The sequence below is a fragment of the Hydra vulgaris genome, chromosome 15, assembly GCF_038396675.1.
Source record: "Hydra vulgaris chromosome 15, alternate assembly HydraT2T_AEP".
NCBI lineage: Eukaryota > Metazoa > Cnidaria > Hydrozoa > Anthoathecata > Hydridae > Hydra > Hydra vulgaris.
Window position 1 is genome coordinate 52,685,040 of NC_088934.1, and position 20,593 is coordinate 52,705,632.

At 27.2% G+C, this 20,593-nt stretch overlaps 1 protein-coding gene across 3 annotated transcripts in view; it reads left to right on the forward strand.

Annotated features, from left to right (window-relative positions):
- The window catches only part of LOC101241855 (putative leucine-rich repeat-containing protein DDB_G0290503), a 30,352-nt gene extending 12,905 nt beyond the window's left edge, over positions 1 to 17,447 (forward strand). For all 3 annotated transcript variants that reach the window (XM_065820645.1, XM_065820646.1, XM_065820644.1), the window contains exons 8-15: positions 986 to 1,102; positions 1,493 to 1,636; positions 1,709 to 1,977; positions 3,778 to 3,895; positions 12,600 to 12,843; positions 12,919 to 13,026; positions 16,550 to 16,656; positions 17,228 to 17,447. In XM_065820645.1, coding sequence (XP_065676717.1) covers positions 986 to 1,102; positions 1,493 to 1,636; positions 1,709 to 1,977; positions 3,778 to 3,895; positions 12,600 to 12,843; positions 12,919 to 13,026; positions 16,550 to 16,656; positions 17,228 to 17,260 — 1,140 coding nt within the window. In that variant the 3' untranslated portion in view covers positions 17,261 to 17,447. The remainder of the gene's footprint in view (positions 1 to 985; positions 1,103 to 1,492; positions 1,637 to 1,708; positions 1,978 to 3,777; positions 3,896 to 12,599; positions 12,844 to 12,918; positions 13,027 to 16,549; positions 16,657 to 17,227) is intronic.
- The last annotated feature ends 3,146 nt before the right edge of the window (positions 17,448 to 20,593 follow it).

The following is a 20,593-nucleotide window of genomic DNA, read 5'->3' on the forward strand; positions in this document are numbered from 1 at the left end:
AATTTAATTAATTATTTAAGTATACTTTTTAACTAATCTTCATTGATTATGAAAAGTTTTTATTTATTTAAATGCTGATAATTGGTGTTATCATATTACAGAATATAATTTATAAAAAAATATTTTGTTAATATTGCTTCAGACAGTAACATAAAGAAACAATTATCTGCTAAGCTCACAATAAGTATGACACAGTTGTAAATGACTTGATCTAATATAATCTTTTATGTAATTTTTTCTCACGTTTTATTGTTGTTGTTTTGTTTTGTTTTTCCATACTTTTCTATCTTAGTTTTCCTTATTTAGATTCTCAAAGGCTATCAAAGTGCCAAAGATCCTTTTTGTTTTTAAAAGAACCAAATTTATTTCCATTTTATTTGATATTCATTTAGGGATTTTATTTGATTTTTTTTATAGTTCTTCCTGTGTTCCATTAAAAAAAGTTCTTCTTGTTTTCTTTCAGTTTCCCTTCCAGTTCTTCTTGTTTCCTTTCAGTTTCCCTTGTTTTAGAAAAAGATTTTATCATTTCAAAATTAAAACAAGAAAAAACTGAAATCTGAAAACCAATTAACTTATTTTAAACAATAATGAAATAATATATAATTTAAAAGTTATTTAAATTATATATTATTTAATAGTTTTAATTTACTGCTACTAAGTCAATTTTATTTAAAGTTTGTTTTAAATTGTCGTTTTGTTTTCTTGAATTATTTTTTATTGTTGACTTTTTAGCCCAATTAGTATTTTTTTTTTAAGTAATTTTTGTATGACATTATTTATACCATTAAATGAACTTGTTGATATTTGTTCATACTTGTGTAAATATAATTAATTGCAGCGTTGTATGTTGTTTATGTGTTACTTTGAGTGTTGTATATATAATTTTAATTATGTTAATTTATACAATAGTCATTTATTTTTATAATTATAAATGAATATTTATAGTAAATATAAAACAAAAATATTAAATTTTTTTTTGATGTAGGGTCTTCATAATTCTCTGGCTGATAAAGGTGAACTGATTGCTGATCTTAGAAATCAGCTTTTAAAAGAAGCAGAGTTTCTAACATTAGAACATGATTTACGAGTCAAACGTGAAAGCGTATTTAATTTTTTTTTTTATTATTCCTAACATTTCTTAAATTGTTGCGAAGTGTTTATTATATAGAACAGGTTTAAGTTGTGAATACAATAATAGTTTTAAAAAAGGCTAAAAACTAAACTACAGCAACAATATACAGACACAGTATGTCTGTATATTATTTTTATATACAGACATATACATACAGTAGTGTATACAATTACATATATACACATGAGTATATGCAGTTCACACACACACACACACACACACACACACACACACACACACACACACACACACACACACACACACACACAGATATATATATATATATATATATATATATATATATATATGCAGTAAACAGTTTTTAGTTAAAATGTATAAAGTAGTATAAAAAATTTGCAGGAATTAGAGCAGTTGCCAATCTTGTTACAAGAAAGTCAGAAATTTCAAGATGAAATTGATCAATGGAAGCATCAATATGAAATGAAAAATTTAAAAGTAAAATTTCTTAAAAAGCAAATCAAAGAATTATGCGAACAAAAAGAGGTAAAAAAAACTTTAAATATTTTTATTTAAAAATTTCTAGTTTTTTTTTTAATGATGTTCAATAATTTTTAGAAAGCAGAATCCATTTTATTTATACTCCCAGAAATGCAAAAAAAGATTTCGGCACTAGATGAAGAAAAGCAGAAACTGGAAAAGAGTATTGAGGATCAGATATACAAGGAAAAAGAGCAAAAAGCTCAAATTGAGTTTGAGAAACAGGAAAAGGAAGAGCTGCTAAAAAAGAAGAAAGAAGAATGGGAAAACAAGACCCTTGGAATCGGTATTTGTACTCATGAACAAAATAGTGTTGAAAACATCCCAATAAATAAGAGTTTAACCAGGTAATATTATGTTGAAGTTATGTTTTTACAGTTACTACTATGGTTTTTGTTTTCATCGGATTTAATTTGGTGAAACTCTTTTATAAAATTTATAAATAAAATTATATATTATAAAAATAAAATTCTCACTATTATAAGGCATTAATGTATTTTAAGTGTGGTTTAATTTAGTAGAATTATTTTATGTTAAATGTAGTGATCAAATATATATGAAATGCTCAAATGATCAAATATATATGAAATGATTAAATATATATGAAATAATCCTAGAAATAATAAAAAATAATGAAGGCTAATTTGAAATGGGGACTAATTCTTCCAGTTTTGTTATTAGAGATTTTAAATTATAAATTTAATTATTTCGTAATTGCTTTTAATTCTTAATATTCTTCTTTCTTCAGTATTATATAAATTTACAATAAAAAGGTAAATTTAACTAGAAACCTGAAAAGAAATAATATCTAATGAAAGGTGTCTTCCTTATTTCCTAATTTTTACAGCCGATATACTGTCTTGAAAAAATGATATAAAATTTTGCATTCAGCTGCACAATTAATATTAAGTCATTTCAAAGCCACATGAAGAGTATAAAGTTTTTTTTTTGTTTGGTCCTTGAATTTTTTCAATCAATTAACTTCAATTGCAATTTCGTGAGTGGTCTGATATGCCAGAACACAACTCCTAAAGTTAGGAAGAGTTATTCTTTTGTTAGCTCTTTAAAACTTAATAATGTTAACCCGCCTAAAATCATTAATTAAAGATGATGGTGCTAAGCCAGGACATATCTTCCATGCTTGGATTCTAATTGAAACTCTTGATTTAACAATAATAGATTCTATTTTATTAGGATGTGTGAACTTTGTTGGTACCAATAATCCATGGAGCTTTCTTTAGTAGACATTTGAGTTGCATAATTTTTTTTTTGATTTACTGTTTCCATAAATTTCAAATAAATAAAAATTTCTTTTGTCTAGTGTGTGAAAAAACTTTAGTATTTATTACAAATTTGTGAAAGTTTTGGAGGTTTGGCTTTCCTATAGTAAGGTTTTTGCACTATTCTCTTACATGATGTAGGCTTGGTATGATGATAAAGGTAGCACAACATTTCTGAGGAGTAATGCTAGCCTAAAAAAAAGTGGTTTAAACTGTTACTGATATACTAGATTCAAAAATTAAAACAAAAAGCCACTCATTAAAGTTAAAAAAACAGACAATATGAATTTCTTTATATATTTAAAGTATATAAGTTCATAATGTGTCTCTGTTGGTAGTGTATATAAATAATATGTTTATAAAAATGTTGATAAAAGACAAAGTTGAAAAGCTATTATTTATACAATAGCACATCTAGATACAGATTTAGAAACTTTTTTTTCGGAAAACTAAATCTATATGTCTTGCATGTTCTTCCTGTTTATTCAGTTGATGTGTGTACTGAAGCTTCTGCCAGCTCACTATGTCATATGATGTCAGACTGCAAGTCAAACTATACATTTATATATATATATATATATATATATATATATATATATATATATATATATATGTATATATACATATATATATATATATATATACATATATATGTATATAATTTTTTTTCTTTAGCCCTTTATTGAAAATTTTTACTGCAATACTTATGGGTGGGTGGTCCTCATATAGTACATAATATTTTATGGCAGGTTAATTTTTTTAATTTCTACTTAAATAGGTTGAAAGTATTATTTTTAAATAAAGGCCTTACAAACCAAATACTATAATGTGTCATTTTATCTTATTTGTTTTGTTTCTTAATTATAGACCTGTTAGCGCACCACTTTTAAAACCCAAACCTCCCTCGTCAACTTCATCAAAACAATGGTCCAAAAATGGATACAGAAAATCAAAAAATATGTTAAATGGAAATCATTATCTTGAAGTAAGTATAATGTATTAAATAAATTTTTTATTTTTATGAACATGAACACAAATGATTATAATTAAATATTTTCATGATTATGGTTCACCAATTTGACATTTGTCACAAGAACACTATAGACACCTGGATATAAATTTATTGGTAGTTTATTTTTTGTATGAAGTAGATTTTCTAGTGTTTTTTCGATGATCCAAGCACTGATATTATCCTGCTTTTCAAACTTATCTTTACAAGAAGCTAAGAATATTATCTTAAAAATTATTATTGTTTTGTATATTATAATGATTTTATTTTAAATCTTGTAAATTATAACCATTTTAATTTTAGGTTTTAATTTTTTATATATTTAATATAATAAGTGTCATTATTTTTTTGGAATACCGTAAATTTTATATTAATATCAAAGTTGCAAAAATTAGAAGAATCGAGTTTTTATAAGTTTTATCTTACATATGCATATATATATATATATATATATATATATATATATATATATATATATATATATATATATATATATATATATATATATATATATATATATATATATATATTAAATCAATGAATATTTGTGCAAAAGTAATTTAAAAAAATTTTCTTTTTGATGAGATTTCCTTGTTAAAATAGGTCACCCATAAACCAAAAATTCAAATTTACCATATATACGTATGGATAAAATTTCAAACAATTTTATGATTGTTGTTTTTTAATTCTAATTTTTCTTAATTGGAGAGTTCTTATGCAGTTTTTAAGCATTGAACTGTATATTATTATATCATGACACCCTAAATTACAAATAAATGTAAAATTACAAAAATATATTACTTATAAAACAGTTCTACAGGTACAAAAACCAAATGTATATATTGAAAAATGTTGTGATGCATTCAGCTTAATTAAAGCATAATATTCAATTTTTATGCTTTGTTAAACATAAATTTAAGCTGGAGGTTCTTTTTATTTTTACTTAATGTCAAAAAGACCTTGAAGACACTTAATTGCTTGTTCTGCACACTGGTTTGATCTGGAAATTTCTAGTCTTGATGATTCCTGATTTCAAAACCTTTTCACTAAGCTTAACACTTTTTCGTGACCATGCAAGTACTTCATCAATTACTGTGAAGGACTCTACTAGAACATGATGTTGACAACCAATGAATTGTGGTTCTTCCAGTTTCTTTTTAGTAAAACCTCTTTGTAACTGAGTGTTAACATTTGTATATAGTGTCCGCTATAATCATCTTTAAACTTTTTCATAAATTGTTATAAAAGAGTTTATTGAGAATATCTGTTATACCATTGAGAATACCTCTTATACCTTAAACAACAGTATCTGTTTTTCTGTCTGGTAGATCTAGTGCCTGTAACTTAACTTGTAACTTGTAACTCTTTGTTTATTCTTCAACACTATCACTTGATATTCTTGGTGACTAACATGTTTACCGTCAAAGCGCAGTGACCAGCTTTCTAAATTTAGTGTTTTTTTCATTTCTTCTTTAAGTTTAACAGCTTCTTCAATAGTTTATCTGAATATACCAGACTGTGAAGGTGTCTGAGTGTCAATCCCATCTTGAGGCAACTGTTGACAAATGGTTGCAGCTTTGCTGGTTGATAACTTTGAAGATTTTACTAATTTGGTTGCAAGTTTGATTTTGCTGTAGTTCTTGCTGGTACTTGTGGTTTTTCTGAATTTTAAGGCTTTTTATATTTTTTCCTCAGACTCAGATTTAGAAGATGACATTGTTACTGTTGCCGTTACTGTTGAATTAGGCTTCAAGGATATTTTTCTTCATTTAGATGGAGAGATTTTTTTCTCAATTAGCTTTATGCTTTCTTGTCTCCCTTTGATGGGTTCTCCCAGGAACAGCTACCAACCAACTGTTTGGATTTTGTGTGGTATCCTACTATTATCTTCCAGTGATTGTTCTTCTAGTGGAACAGTTTATTTTTTCTGTGACTCAAAAAATCATACAAGATTCTTCATCCAAATTGATTTGTTACTTTTAGTAGTGGAAGCACTTTTCTTATAGGACAATATTTTTGAAAATAATACTTGAATTTATTTCTGAAAGGCAATAATTAAAGATATAAGTGCTATTGTATTTCTATATTATTAAACTGCCATCGGGCGAATACAGATTTATATACAATTATTAGCGTTGCTCAATTACCTTATATAGTCTAAATCTTGCTAATTTCCATAAATTTCTAGAAGACTCCAGAAAACTTAAGAAAGTTTCAGAGATTTCTAAAACATACAGAACACTCCAGAAAAATCTAGAAAGTTCCATTAGGTTCAAGAAAACTCTGGGTTTAAGGAAGTCATAATGCTACTGCTTGCAAATGCTACTTATATACCATTTTATAAATTTCGTGGGTGACCTTTTTTGAAAATTAATCGGAATAAGACCCATTGTCATTGCATATGTGCAAAAGTTTATTGATACATCATGCTTTCAAAATTTTTGATTTTTAATTTGGTGAATAAATTTTATGGTGGTAAATTTTATATGTGAATAATGACTTTGGAAAAAAAAAATTTGAAAAAAATAGTTTTTATCTATGAGGGATTGTAGTTTTTGGAAAGGAAATTCTAAACATTATTGGATCTCATTTTGCCCACTCGAAATCCCTAATTTGAACTATTTTATAAGACTCAGATGAAGAAATTATGATTTAATGACATTAAACAAAAATCAAGTGACATTAAAACTCACAATTAAGACAATTAAAGGTATAAGGAAAACTTTGCAGTAGAGACACAGCTGTAAGATCCATTTTAAATGTATGGTGTGGCAATGTTTAGAATTTCTTTAACTTGTCTTTTTAGCAGTCACAGCATTGTTACTCTGTGACATGGCCATCAACAATACTGTGCTTCACTATGGTGAAGCACAGTATTGTTGATGGCCAGCTGTTAAATAGGTTCAAATGTTTCAATTCTTTTTATGCCATTAAGTTTAGATAGAGCCTTTGCAATAGGGCCTATAATACAATCGTTTGAATTAGTTGGAGCATTGAACTTTAAATGACATTATTCAAATAATGAGAGTCTATTTGTTTTAAATTTGTATGTCTTATTATATTTTAACACTTTTATTTTAATCTTTTAACTCACTTTACCCCACTAATAACACTATTATTATTATTATTATTATTACTTAAAAGAGTGCTCAATAGATAAACTAGAGCTATATAGTATTTAAGTTACTGTTATCCGCAGTATCAGGAATCAGCTAAATGCTATATTATATATATAATAATAATAATAATAATAATAATAATAAAGTAAAATAATAAAGTAATAATATATATAAATAATCCAAAATAATTATAAAAACCAACAGAGGGGTTTACCGTGATGATGGCTAGTTGATAATACGTAGTTCTATTAGCCGAGAAATGGAGCAAAAGCAAAAAACATAATCCAAAAGTTTAAAGATATATGATTTCAAATAGATATAAAAACAAATCTTAAATCAGTTAACTTCCTTGGTGTCACCCTTAATTTAGTCCAAAAAAATATGCTGTAGTAGTATAGTGGTAGAGCCCTTGCTTCACAAGCGAGAGGTTCCAAGTTCAATTCCCACAACATCCCTTGTAGTACCACGCTCAACTTGTTTGTCCACGCAGAAGCCTTGTTCGTCAAGGTTCGTGTTTCGGAGTTATAGAATTGAGAGAGGGTTATAACCACAATTAAGTAGCCTCCTCATCTGTAGTGGCCTTCTAGGCCTTGCAGAGGTGAGTTACCATTAAAACAAACACACAAAAAACACCCATAAGCCTTTCAAAAAACCCAACAATAATGCAACAGACTTCCTCAAAATTCCTCAAACAAAGTTATATTTAATCAATCTAAAGACAAATATGAACACTAAACAATAGCAGATACGAAAACTGCTCCCTTAGATATCAGATCAAGCAAAAAACACCCCTAAAAAAATTGTAAACGCATTATATAGTTCAACCCCATTTAACAAAAAATTTCTCCACAAATGTTGCAAAATTACTAGAAAAAGATTTCCCTAAAACACACAAACTTCATAAAATCTTCATAAAACAGAAACACTGTAAATATAAGCTACAACAGCACTGAAAATATTTAAAAAATTATAAAAAACCACAACAAAAAATTTATCTTCCAAGAAATTGAAATTATTGACCCAAAATCCAATTGTTAAAATAAAGCAGAATGTCCCCTGAATGGTAAGTGCAAATCCACAAACATTATATACAAAGGCATCATCAACAGCTAAAAACCAACCTAACAAAGTTTATATTATTTTATATTTTATATATATATATATATATATATATATATATATATATATATATATATATATATATATATATATATATATATATATATATATATGTATATATATGTATGTATGTATATATGTATGTATGTATTGTTCAATTTCACAATCTATTTTTATATGACGTTCTAGACTGCTTTTAAGCAGGTTCCAGTTAGCTCTTAACACTTGTTTATAAACAAGGCATTTACAGATGGTTGTTAATTTTATTCTATTTGTTTTGATCACAGCTATACTGTGTGAACTTGCTCCAGCGTGGGGCGAGTTCACTATATATAATTATTTTGTTGTTGTACTTTACTTATTTCCTGTTCCAGGTGCAAATGTATATATTATATATTATGGAATATTTCGAAACATTGGAGAATATTTTTTAAACATTTCAGAAATATCTCGTTTTCAGTGCAAAATTTCAAGTCTTACAGAGAGAAATAAAAGTCCAAGACATTTAATTACCTTAAAACCAAAATAAAATGTCTTATAGAAGTTCCAGCTACAGTGTATAGTCAAACAGGTGCTTTTGGATGAAGAACCTACCCTCCTTTTTCAAACAGAAAAAGGATTAAACAATTCCATCTGTTGAAAAGCTAATCAATCTCACAGGAATTCTGACAAACTGTCAAATTCTTGGAAACTTTACTTTTCTATTCAATAGCACTAAAATGTGACTGGATCGAATTATAATTATGATTACAGAAAAAGAATTGCTCTGGAGGGAAATTCTAGGCTTTCCACTATTATCCAGCGTACTCATCAGAAAGGGCTTTTAGAAACCACAATATTAGCTTTCAGCACTATGTATTTGACCTTGTTCAAAACATGTCTTGAATTTTCTTATTCAAAGAGCAAACCAGAAATTAACTACTCTTATTGACAAATTAACAGAAAACTCTTCAGGCTGATTTCTGTCTCATTGCGACTGATGATGTTAACACAAGTGAGAACCCTGAATGGCAAGATGATTTCAATTTTTTATATGAACTATGTTAGGCATATAGTCATTATTAAACAACTTCACATTGATCTCGATTCAGCTGAAAGAAACTACTAAATTTACATCAGGCGAGATGGAACTCACATGTGATATTCCTGTTAAAGCATTCTTTCTAATGCAGCATATTTACTCCAGTATGCAACTTCATCTGCTATGAATGGGCAGACACTTGGTTCCATTTGCAATACTACAGTAAAACGTCCTTCGATGAACTGCTTACCTCACTCATTAAGATAAAATGCAAGAAGGCAATTAAGTGTATAAAGATGCATTGGTCAATAGAGAAGTATATTTTAGGAGTATAGAAAATAGAGATTAATTGTCATTCCCAGGGCTAACCAAGTTGCTGACTGTGCTGCAAAACTGATGGAGAAATTTCGTATGAAATTGAGAAAAATTTTTGAAACTAAAATTAGTGGGAAAAAAGATTTTTTAAAGATTTTTTTTGTATACTTTGTACAAATTACAAGCTGTTCTTTATCTTATTTGTAACTAAAAAGTTGCTCAGTTATTACCTAAAAAACACGTCCTTTTTTAAAAAATTAGTAAAAAAAAAAAATTTTTTTTTCTGAAATGGAGGGGAGAGGGGGTTAAACTCTTTTAAAAAAAAATTAAAATGATTTCAAAATGTCACTTAATTCGCAAGTTTAATAGCACTCCAAAGTAAAAGCAAATTGAAGTTAGTCTGTTGGAGAGAAATATTGAAGAAAAATATCACTTCCTTTAAAATTAGGCAACCAAATATTATATTTATGGTATAGAGTTTTGGGTATCACAATATCCTTTGGATACAATTAAGGAAGACAGAATTAATACAAAAAGGAAGCTGTTTATGATTGTATCGATAAAAACTAGTCTTTGTTCCTTGGTTTTCTTGGATAATCTTCGTGACAAATAAATAGAATGTCTATATGCAGATTTTGGACATATTGAGTATAAATTATTATGTAGCCAAATTGCTTATCCCCAAATGAGAATTATGAGAATTATTATCCCCGTTCAAAATCTTCTTTGTTTTGGACCTTATCTTCTTCTTAAGAATTTTAAATGACTTTTGTACCTTTTTTTACACAATCATTATGTTTTTTTAGTACTAAAAATTCCAACTTAGACATAAAGGAAAAGTTTATTTATTTAGTGTTTTAATAAAAGCAAAAATTAATATCAATAGAACATTTAATCATGAAACCTCTGCTACTGTTTTTTCTCAACTGATGTTTTGATTTTGTTGTTGCACTGTGTATAACAAGATATGTTTTTAATATAACTCTTTTTGTTACACAATTGTGCAGGTAAGTAATAATGATATTTTTATAGTTTGAATCATATTCAAGCATTAAAAGATGTTGTCTCTTCAGAAAAAAAAGGTGTTGATTAACAATATTTCTATTAGAAATATTGTTAATCAACACCTTCAATTATACTTTGTAAGTATTATACAAGCCTAAAAGTTGCATTTCAAATTATTTTAAATTGGTTATCAGTGGCCCTTTGCTAGACCATCTGAGTACTGAGTTTAACACTATGTTACAACTTTAAAGTGTTATAAAGTGCCTGTCTTAGTTTCTTTATTCTAATATTTATTTTCTTCAAAAAACAATTGCAGAGATTCAGTGATTTTGTTATAGTTGGAACATCATACCTTATATTGCCTTTTATTTATTCAAATGCTTTATTAGGCTTATTTATTATTGCCAAACCAAAGACTTTATTACGTGAGTTTGACCTGTGGGAAATTTGGTTGAATTTCACTAACTGAATTTCAAGAATGAGCTTCTACCTAATAATACTGAAACATTACAAGCAACAAACCTTTTCTTCACTAAGGCCTCTAAAAGGTCATAAGAGAATGGTAAGAAGTGTCATAAGAGAATGGTAAGAATTATCTATAGATAGTAAGCAAGTATTTAACAAGTTTGTTTTAAATACTTGTGAATTGGGTTTTTAAATAAAATTCAAATATAATAAAAGTGTAATTTTAAAAAATTTCTTAGCTGCTCTTGTTAAAGAGTTATTTTCATAGCCAGACATCTTTGTAAAAAGATTATTTAGCATTGTACAATTGTTACAATAATTTTTTAACTCTTGGTAAGTATTTTTAAAGTTTATTTGTAATTAAAAGTTATTTATAAAATTATATAAAAAAGTTTAAATAGTAAAATAGAGTTTTTTCAAGAGTGTTTTTCAAGTGTTTCTCAACTTGTTTCTCTGTGCAGCAGCCTTGTTTGTTGAGGTTCATGTTTCTACCACAAAAGTAGCCTCCTCAACTGTTGTGGCCTTCTCGGCCCTGGGGAAGTGAATAATTAAAAAAAAAATAGCGTGTTTGGATGTGGTTTTTGTCAGTCATTATGAACTTGTGGTTAAATGAACAGGTTTGTTCCAAAGTAATTAATACTCCCTCTGTTCCAAAATACTGTTTCAATTTGCATTCAACATAAAATATTATTAAAAATAAATTATGTTGTTAATTTTTTATATTTTTTATATAAAATTTTCATGAACATTTTTAACATTTAACAATCTATTAGTATTGATTGTTCAGAATGTTAAAAAAATTAAAAAAGGTTTATATAAAAAATTTAAAAAATTAACAACATCTATTTTCAATAATTCTTTATGTTGAATGCAAATCAGAACAGTATTTCGGAATAGAGGGAGTAATAAAAGATGCCCTCATTTGTACCTTATACATTTGATTTTTGTTATAAATAAAATTTATTAAGCCTTGCGCCAACTATGGGTTTACTATTTAATTTTTATATTTTATGGTAATATAATGGTCTTGAATTTTCTCTACAGAATTCTTGTATTCAAAAAATTATAATCTGTATATATTTATTATTCATTATGGCAGCTGAATAATTTAAAAAAAACTTTAGTTTGAAAAATTTTAACTTTAAATTTTCAAAATTTTAATTGCAAAATATTTAACAGACACTTTCCTCCTATTACAATTCCAACAAGAGCTGATCACAGAGAGAGGCTTCACCAGAGAGAGGCTTCACCAGAAAAAATAAAACAACGATTTTATTCCTTTTACTTTTTTTAACTACCACATTGCCAATGCATCGAGCAGCTTGCCTGATAATATAGTCTCTATCTGTCAGCACCTTTAAATCAATCTTGCTGCAAAGTTACAACAGCTCACTTGAAGAACAGCTCACAAATCTCCTTAATGGAAGTTGCATTATAAGTTTAAAAGCTATTTATAATTTGACCATCTACATTTTGCATTGTGTCAATTGTTTTTACTTTTGTTTTAACAAATATATACTACTACTACTGCAACTACTACTACTACTACTACTAAACCATCATTTGTTTTACATTTTAGGCATGATATTACTGTTTTACTTTTTGACTATGATTTTCATTTGTTTTACATTTAAAGGAAGTTTTTACAAAAGAAAAAACTTCACAGAAAAACGAAAGCAGATATTTATCACCGAAATACAACAACTTTATTGATTCCTTGAACAAACATTCCTTGTTAACTCCCAAAATACTCAAAGCAGTTAAAGAACAAAAATCTATAACATCAAGGATATTGGTTCTAGGTAATAATGAAGAAGGACCAGGCAAAAGATTGCTAACAGTTGGTGATCGAGTTATAACAAAATTAAAATGCAATTGCAGTAAGTTTTTTTTTTTTCTCCAGTTTTTTTAGTTGTTTTTTTTTTTAGTTTTTTACTAACAACTACTTATTTTAGCTACTCATTCTGGATCATTTGAAGAACATACAGGAACTGTTAAGTTTATTGGTTTTGTAGATGGGAATGATATAGATGTTTATGTTGGATTGAGAATGGATGATGAAGGTAAACAAATTTTGGTGATTTGCAATTAGTACTTAATATTTGATTTTGATAACTTTTTGTAATAAATCTAATTTTTTCTGTAATATCAGTTTTTAAAGCAATTTTGGTTTACACTGTAACCAAAAGTGGTTTACACTAAAACCTTTAAAAATTTTACTAAATATAGTTATTATAATAAGTTTCTTAAATTAAACATCTGAATTAATTAAACTTGGGTATTGTAAACTAATGGTTAGTTATTTTGAAGGTCTCTATTGAAATTTTTGTTTCATAGCCACTGCTTTTTCATTAGAAGTAGAATCTGCTAATAGAAGTTTCTATATAAGATGTTCATGATTACCCTGATATTGGCAACTTGTACTCTAGTACAATGTACCTCATGTCCTGCTGTTTCATGCCCTCTTACCTTTTGATATTTATTTTTCTAGCCAAAAGCTAGAAGAAGTTATCTCTGACTGAAAATACTTCCTACCTTTAGGCTCTTGGTTGAATAAAGGCTCAATAAAAATAAATCAAAATATTTAGTTGCTATATGTATCTGGCTTCTGTCTTTTATAAGGCAAGACCCTTAGGCAGACTTTAAGGGGGTAGGCAGTAAATTTTTGTTGCACCCCATTCCATCATATTAGCTGGCTTAGGTTAAACATGTTTGAAATAATATTCTACTTAGGATGGCAATTGCTGAATCTTTTCGATTTTAGTCATCGTTTTTAGCTTGTGCCTCTTTGGTTATGGCTATGCATTTTCTAAAAAGGGTGCAGCTCAAAAAATCTAAGTTTGAAAGTACTGAAACCAGCTATTAGAATAGAAATGACAATGTAACTCATACCAGTTAAAACTGAAGTAATGTAGAATTTCAGTCTATTACAGCCAACACAATAAAGAAAAGAGTGTAATAATGAATAAATAGTATATGAAATTCGCAGTGTAAAGTTTAAAATGTTTATCAATGTGGTTCTTAAATTGATTTACACTTGTTGGTTCAATGGTTTCATGTGTATGAAAATAAGTTTTAAAAAACTCAATTGGGTTATAACTTTATTTTTTCTAAACTTAATGTCTATCTGTTTTGAACTCATCAATTTCTCCCTTCCAATCAGGATTCCAAATAACTTGAGATGGATACTAATTACATTTATAATAAGCTAATACTACTTTTATCCATAAACTCAAATGTTTAATTATTTCCATTTGTTTGTTTGCTTTTATCAATTGCATAAAATAGATAAAAGTTACATTTTTGTGTGTCAAATTTTGTCTGTCCATTTATTTAAAATATTAAGGTTGTTTTGTTAACTAATATCTAATTCTGATTTAATGACTGCTAAAAGTTTAGTATCGTCAGCAAATAGTTTGGTTTTATTTTTGATTCTAATTAATAAACTATTCATACATACCAAGAAAAATAGTGGACCTAAAACTGAGCCTTGAGGGACATTGCTATCTATTTTCCCTTATTCTGACATGTTTTCTGTAACTATTACTTTTTAAAATCTTTACAAAACTTTTACACCACAATAATAATTTGTTTCTTTTCCTGAGTCAAAACAAAGAAAGTTTACTTAATTCTGTGGTAGCTTTCAGCTTTGGTAGCTTTCAGAGAGGTTGATTCTATTAAGAGCTGTAAATTATCAGAATATTACCCATGTTCCATCACTTGCTGTCTCTGTTAGTGCTTTTAATGTACACATTGGACACTTTTTGAGGGTGTTCAATGTTTTAGATTGATAAACAAAAATGAAGCAACTGTAAAGGAATCAAGTTCCCTATTAACTAAAAGCATAAATAAAGACCTGAAAATATGAAACAAATAAAACCATCATTACCATTGTTTTAATCTATCTTTTACAAATACTCATGGTTTTGAAATTTTCATCCGTTGAATCTTACTTTTTGCATAGTTACCTACTTGCTCATTTCAAGATATTTTAATAACAACATTTATTAATTTTACTTAAATTTTAAGTATTAAATTTGGCTGTTTCGTTTTTGGATAGTGGTGATAAATATCTTTTAATTTACAAGATATTTAGTTCTCTATTCTTTTTTTTTCCAATACAATTTTCTATATTGTTTTCAATCAAATTGATCAAGCCCTTTCTCATCACTCAGCCAATATTGTTTTTATTGGTGACTTTAATCATCACATTCATGAATGAAAACTCATCACACAAATAAATGAATAGCTTGGCTTTAGTACCATTGCCCCTGTTGGCTCTAAAACAAAAAGTCAACACTTTAACTGTATAGAATATGAAGCAGATTTTAAATCTAATTTTTTTTTCTATGGCTGTTTGGGGCTTGCAGTGGCTGGTTTATTTTAATAGTGGTTTATTTTAACCTTAACAAAAGTTAACTGCTAATAATTATTACATTAACTGCTAATTACAATAACTGTTAACTGTTAATAATTATTACAATAACTATTGAAATATTTTTGTATTGAAAAATTGCAACACTTATGCTGAGTCTATTTTTTTTTTACAACTCCTCAGATTTTACTACTGATATCTTGTGCAAACCATGTATTCATGACATCCATTGCAAAGATAGCATCTGCTAAGGTTGTTTCTCTTTATTGCATTTATTATTTTTTCATGATTCCATTATCTACTCCTAAATATAGAACTGAAGGCTTTAATCTACAACACTTGAGTTAGAAAGAATATGAGCTGAACAAAGCTTGCAAAATGTTTTACATTAAAGAAATATTATAACAGGTTCAGAAATTGACTTTAAACAACAGTATGATCTCAACTTTAACAACATAAGAGTATTTTTTGACTGCTTTTTCAGCAGAAAAACTTTTTAGATTTTCAAATACCTGCATAGATTTTCAATTAAATACCTGCATAGATTTTCAATAAAATACCTGCATAGATTTTCAATAAAATACCTGCATAGATTTTCAATAAAATACCTGCATAGATTTTCAATTAAATACCTGCATAGATTTTCAATTAAATACCTGCATAGATTTTCAATTAAATACCTGCATAGATTTTCAATTAAATACCTGCATAGATTTTCAATTAAATACCTGCATATTTTCAAATGTTGAATTTCTTATACTTGACATATTTTTTTATTCTTATACTTTGACAGTTTTATTTGTTCATGTCAATTGCACACTGTACAAATATTATCTAATTATCTTAATTTTTTAGTGATTCCAATTAATTATGTTATTAACTTTAATTACCTGTTTTTCAATTTTTTAAATGTAAATAACTTTTAACAAATTGTTTTAACAAGTTCTTCTTGCTATTAATCAGCGTAAAATTTGCTATCAAACCATATTTAGATTATAAAATTTCAAGACAGATTATATTAGATTATAAAATTTTAAGGTAAAGTTAAAACGAAATTGCGAAAACAAAAAAAAAAGGCAGTTCCTAAGGCATTTAATAAGACTTTTTTTTATTTCTATTTAATTATTGTTTCCTACTTTTATGCTAAATTTCATTTTTATACTATTTTTGTTCAGGAGGTTTCTATAAATGAATGTTTTGTTATTTTGTAGTTGGGCATACCGATGGAAAAATTGGTAGTAAACGATATTTTTACTGTGAACCAAGGAGAGGAAGATTTGTTCGCCTTGAAGACGTTAAAGTATTTAATGACATGCAGGTATATCTTTGACAATAATTATAAGTATCGTTTTCCTAAATATATATTAACTCAAAATATATTAGAAATAAAATTTTAAAGTTATACGCTTAATATAGTTAATTCTAAGTTATATAAAGTATAAATATAAAAAAATATTTAAAAAGTTATTATAAAATATAAATATAAAAAAATATGAAAAAAGTTATTATAAAATATAAATATAAAAAAATATGAAAAAAGTTATAAAATATAAAGTTATACACTTAACATAGTTATAGTTCAGTTGTGTGTCAGAACATGCAATATTTTTTATTTCTATAGCGGCAGTTAATATAGTTATCAAAATCGGAGGCTAGGTTTGTAAAAATCCAATGTGTTTCCTTATAACTTTCCAAACTTCACTTTTTACGTCATTGCTTAAAGTGAAGGTCTGTCAACTCTAGAATTTTGTTAAAAAAAAGTTTTTGTATCAAAATTCTTCTTGCTTACAACCATTTTTAATGTATTAAAGATTATCGCATTTTTTAGGGTTTTTTTTTTAAATGTTTTTAGTATTAGAGATTAATTTTCATAAATATTTTCCTTTTAGTATACACGACCACTGTTTGATACAAGCTTCTGACAAACATCGAGTTTTAGTCCTGAATATGTAGTATAGTGATAATTGGCATGCAAATTATGGGTAGTACTTTTTGGTAACTTGTTTTCAGAGGTGATCGTTTTTCATATATGAACGATCCATTATTTATATTTATGTACAAATAAACCTTTAATGCATTTACAATAAATAAATCTTTGCGGGAAAAAAATTGAGTTCTGTCACTTTCAAAGGTTTTTTTTTTTCTTGCATTTTAATTTGTTGTATCAAATTATTTTAATCGTTTATATAAAAAACGATAAAAACTATAAATTCTTAAATTTTTTATCTATAAAACTGATATTAATTTTTTTTTTTAATATTTAAAAGAAAGTTATTAATAATTATTTATATTTATAAATTTTAATAAGTTTTTTTATAAATTTTTATAAAATTATTATTGTAAAAATAAAATTTTTATGACAAGCTCATATAAGTTTGTATAGTTTATGATATTTTCATAAGTGAAAATTGTAAACAATTTATTGTAGCCCTATAGATAGTTTTAGATCATGTGATATATATATATATATATATATATATATATATATATATATATATATATATATATATATATATATATATATATATATATATATATATATATATAAACATACATACATATATATATTATATATATATATATATATATATATATATATATATATATATATATATATATATATATATATATATATATATTGAGGTATTTTAAAAAAAGGTCATGTCTGAAAAACAAGAGCACCTATCTTATTTGCCCAGGCCCTAACTTAGTTCTTAAAAAAAAAATTTGTTATATTTGTGAAAATTCTAAAGGTCCCTTCAGAGGGTAAAAAAAGCAAATTTTAGGATGTTTGTATCATTTTTAAAACAGTTTGTAGGAAGTATTAAAATTAATATTTTTGAATTTTTTTTTAGAATTATGTTTGTAATAACTTATTTAATCAAAATAAAACGGACTGTATTCTCAATTTTTAACTTATAAAAATTCCTTTATAAGTTAAAAATTCTGACTCTTCAGAGTTTCATTAAGTGTAATTTGTTTCAATAATTCTGAAATTTGTTAAATTTAGGAAGAAGCGTTATGGAAGTCCTTGCTTTTGTTGTCTTTTTTTCTGAATATATAATTCTCAATATTGTTGAGTATAGTACTTATGGTGTAAACGCTTTTTTAATTTATTAGAGCTTTTTTTTTTGCTTAAGTTGTAGTATGAATGAAGCAATAAGAGAATTTTTTTCAATTTTGAGTGGACATCCTATAAAAAAATTTTGAGTGGACACCCTATAAAAAATTTTTGAGTGGACACCCTTTAAAAGTACAAAATATTTTTAAAACTCATAAAAGTACCTTCTATTTTCGATACATCACTATATTGGTTTTCAATTATAATCAGCTCCAGAGAAATTTATGGAAAATATGTAAAAAAGAAAGCCTGGAAAGTGAATGAAGATATATTTTGTTTTTCTTGTAACTATTTTTAAAAAGAAAAGTTCCCTGTCATGTCTCCTCAGAATATGCTGTGTTTATTAGGTCTTGTATTAACTTAACTGCCCTCTCAGAGAAGTGATAAGCGACATCAAATCCCTTGAACTGTAAATTCTAACCTTGCTCTAAGTTCTAGATAAAAATTGTTGAATTTCCAAAACTGTGGAGTCTTCATACATTGAGTTTCTGCTTTTCCATGCCTAAGCATGTCAAAAATTAGTCATGGTTTGTTTGTTGTTAATAAAGTCAAACAAGGCTTATCTTTATTATTTAATATAGCTAGGTCCATTATCTGGCGCTCCAAAGGAAACGAACATCTTTGCAAACAAAAATTTTTCGGCCATATCACCGCGTTCCCTAAATTCTTTATTTGCTAGGGCAAAAACGATCAAAATTGGATTGAGACAGTGGCGTGATGGCTCCTAAAAGCATATGCGGGATTTTCTAGAAAGGTCTATTTTTGCGAGATCTTACCATATTCGCTGAACTTGAAGGCCCATAAATATATAAAATGCTACGTTTTATAACGGCATTTAACTTAAAATAAATGTCGTTATAAAATGCTACGTTTTATAACGGCATTTAACTTAAAATAAATGTCGTTATAAAACGCGTTATGAAAAGATCAGCATTGATATTATTGCTTAAAAATGTTATGATAGATTTCAGACGAAGGTCAAATGTTTTGAAGAACGTAGAAAAATAAATGGATAATTTTTGAGATTGTGGAAAAATCAATGGACAATTTTATTTGCCCGACGGTTAATTGCTAAAACAATATTTTGTGTCAAAAATATTTGTATAAAGTCAAGTAACTAAAAATTACATAATCCAGAAATTATAAATACTTTATTAATATTATTATATTTAATATATAGTAAGTTTTATTTAAATTAAAAATTCTTTTATTGTTTCACTTTTGTTCCGAAAACAGCGAGAGTTACTATTTTATATAAAACAAGAAACGTTACACGAAATAATTTAGTAATTTCGTTCATTCAAAATATTTGAAATAGCATTTGCGTTCATACTAAACTTTTGAAAGCACCAATTAGACTTTTTTTTTCTTTTCTTTTGTTGTTTAAAATAACTTTCTTGCTTTGAAATCTTTTTAAATAAATTTTTACGCGATAATTGAATTACGAATAAAAAAACAAAACTTTAATTAGTTTAACGGCAATTTTGTTTGTTTGAGGAATTATATATTTTTTTTTTTTTTTTTACAACAATCATCTTCTATATATATAAAAGGCAATGTGTGTGTGTGTGTTTGTTTGTTTGTTCTCTATAGAAATCCAAACCGCCGGACCGATCTCGATGAAATTTGGCATGGGGGTAGTCCTCGAGGGGGAGAAGGTTCTTAGCTGGGTTTTGACCCCGTACCCCGATCCCCGGGGTCAAGGGGGCCCAAAAATGGGCCCCCCTGACCCCGGGGTCAGGGGGGACCATTTTTTGGGCCGATTTTTTAGGCCCATTTTTGGGCCCATTTTTGTGTACAGATATCAGGTAAGCCAGTTTAAATATTGGCCCGGGCAACGCCGGGTAACTCCAGCTATATATATAAAGGGCAATGTGTGTTTGTGTGTGTTTGTTTGTTTGTCTTTCTTCTATATATATAAAGGGCAATGTGTGTGTGTGTGTTTGTTTGTTCTGTATAGAAATCCAAACCGCCCGACCGATCTCGATGAAATTTGGCATGGGGGTAGTCCTCGAGGAGGAGAAGGTTCTTAGCTGGGTCTTGACCCCGTACCCCAACCCCCGGGGTCAAGGGGGCCCAAAAATGGGCCCCCCTGACCCCGGGATCAGAGAGGACCATTTTTTGGGACCATTTT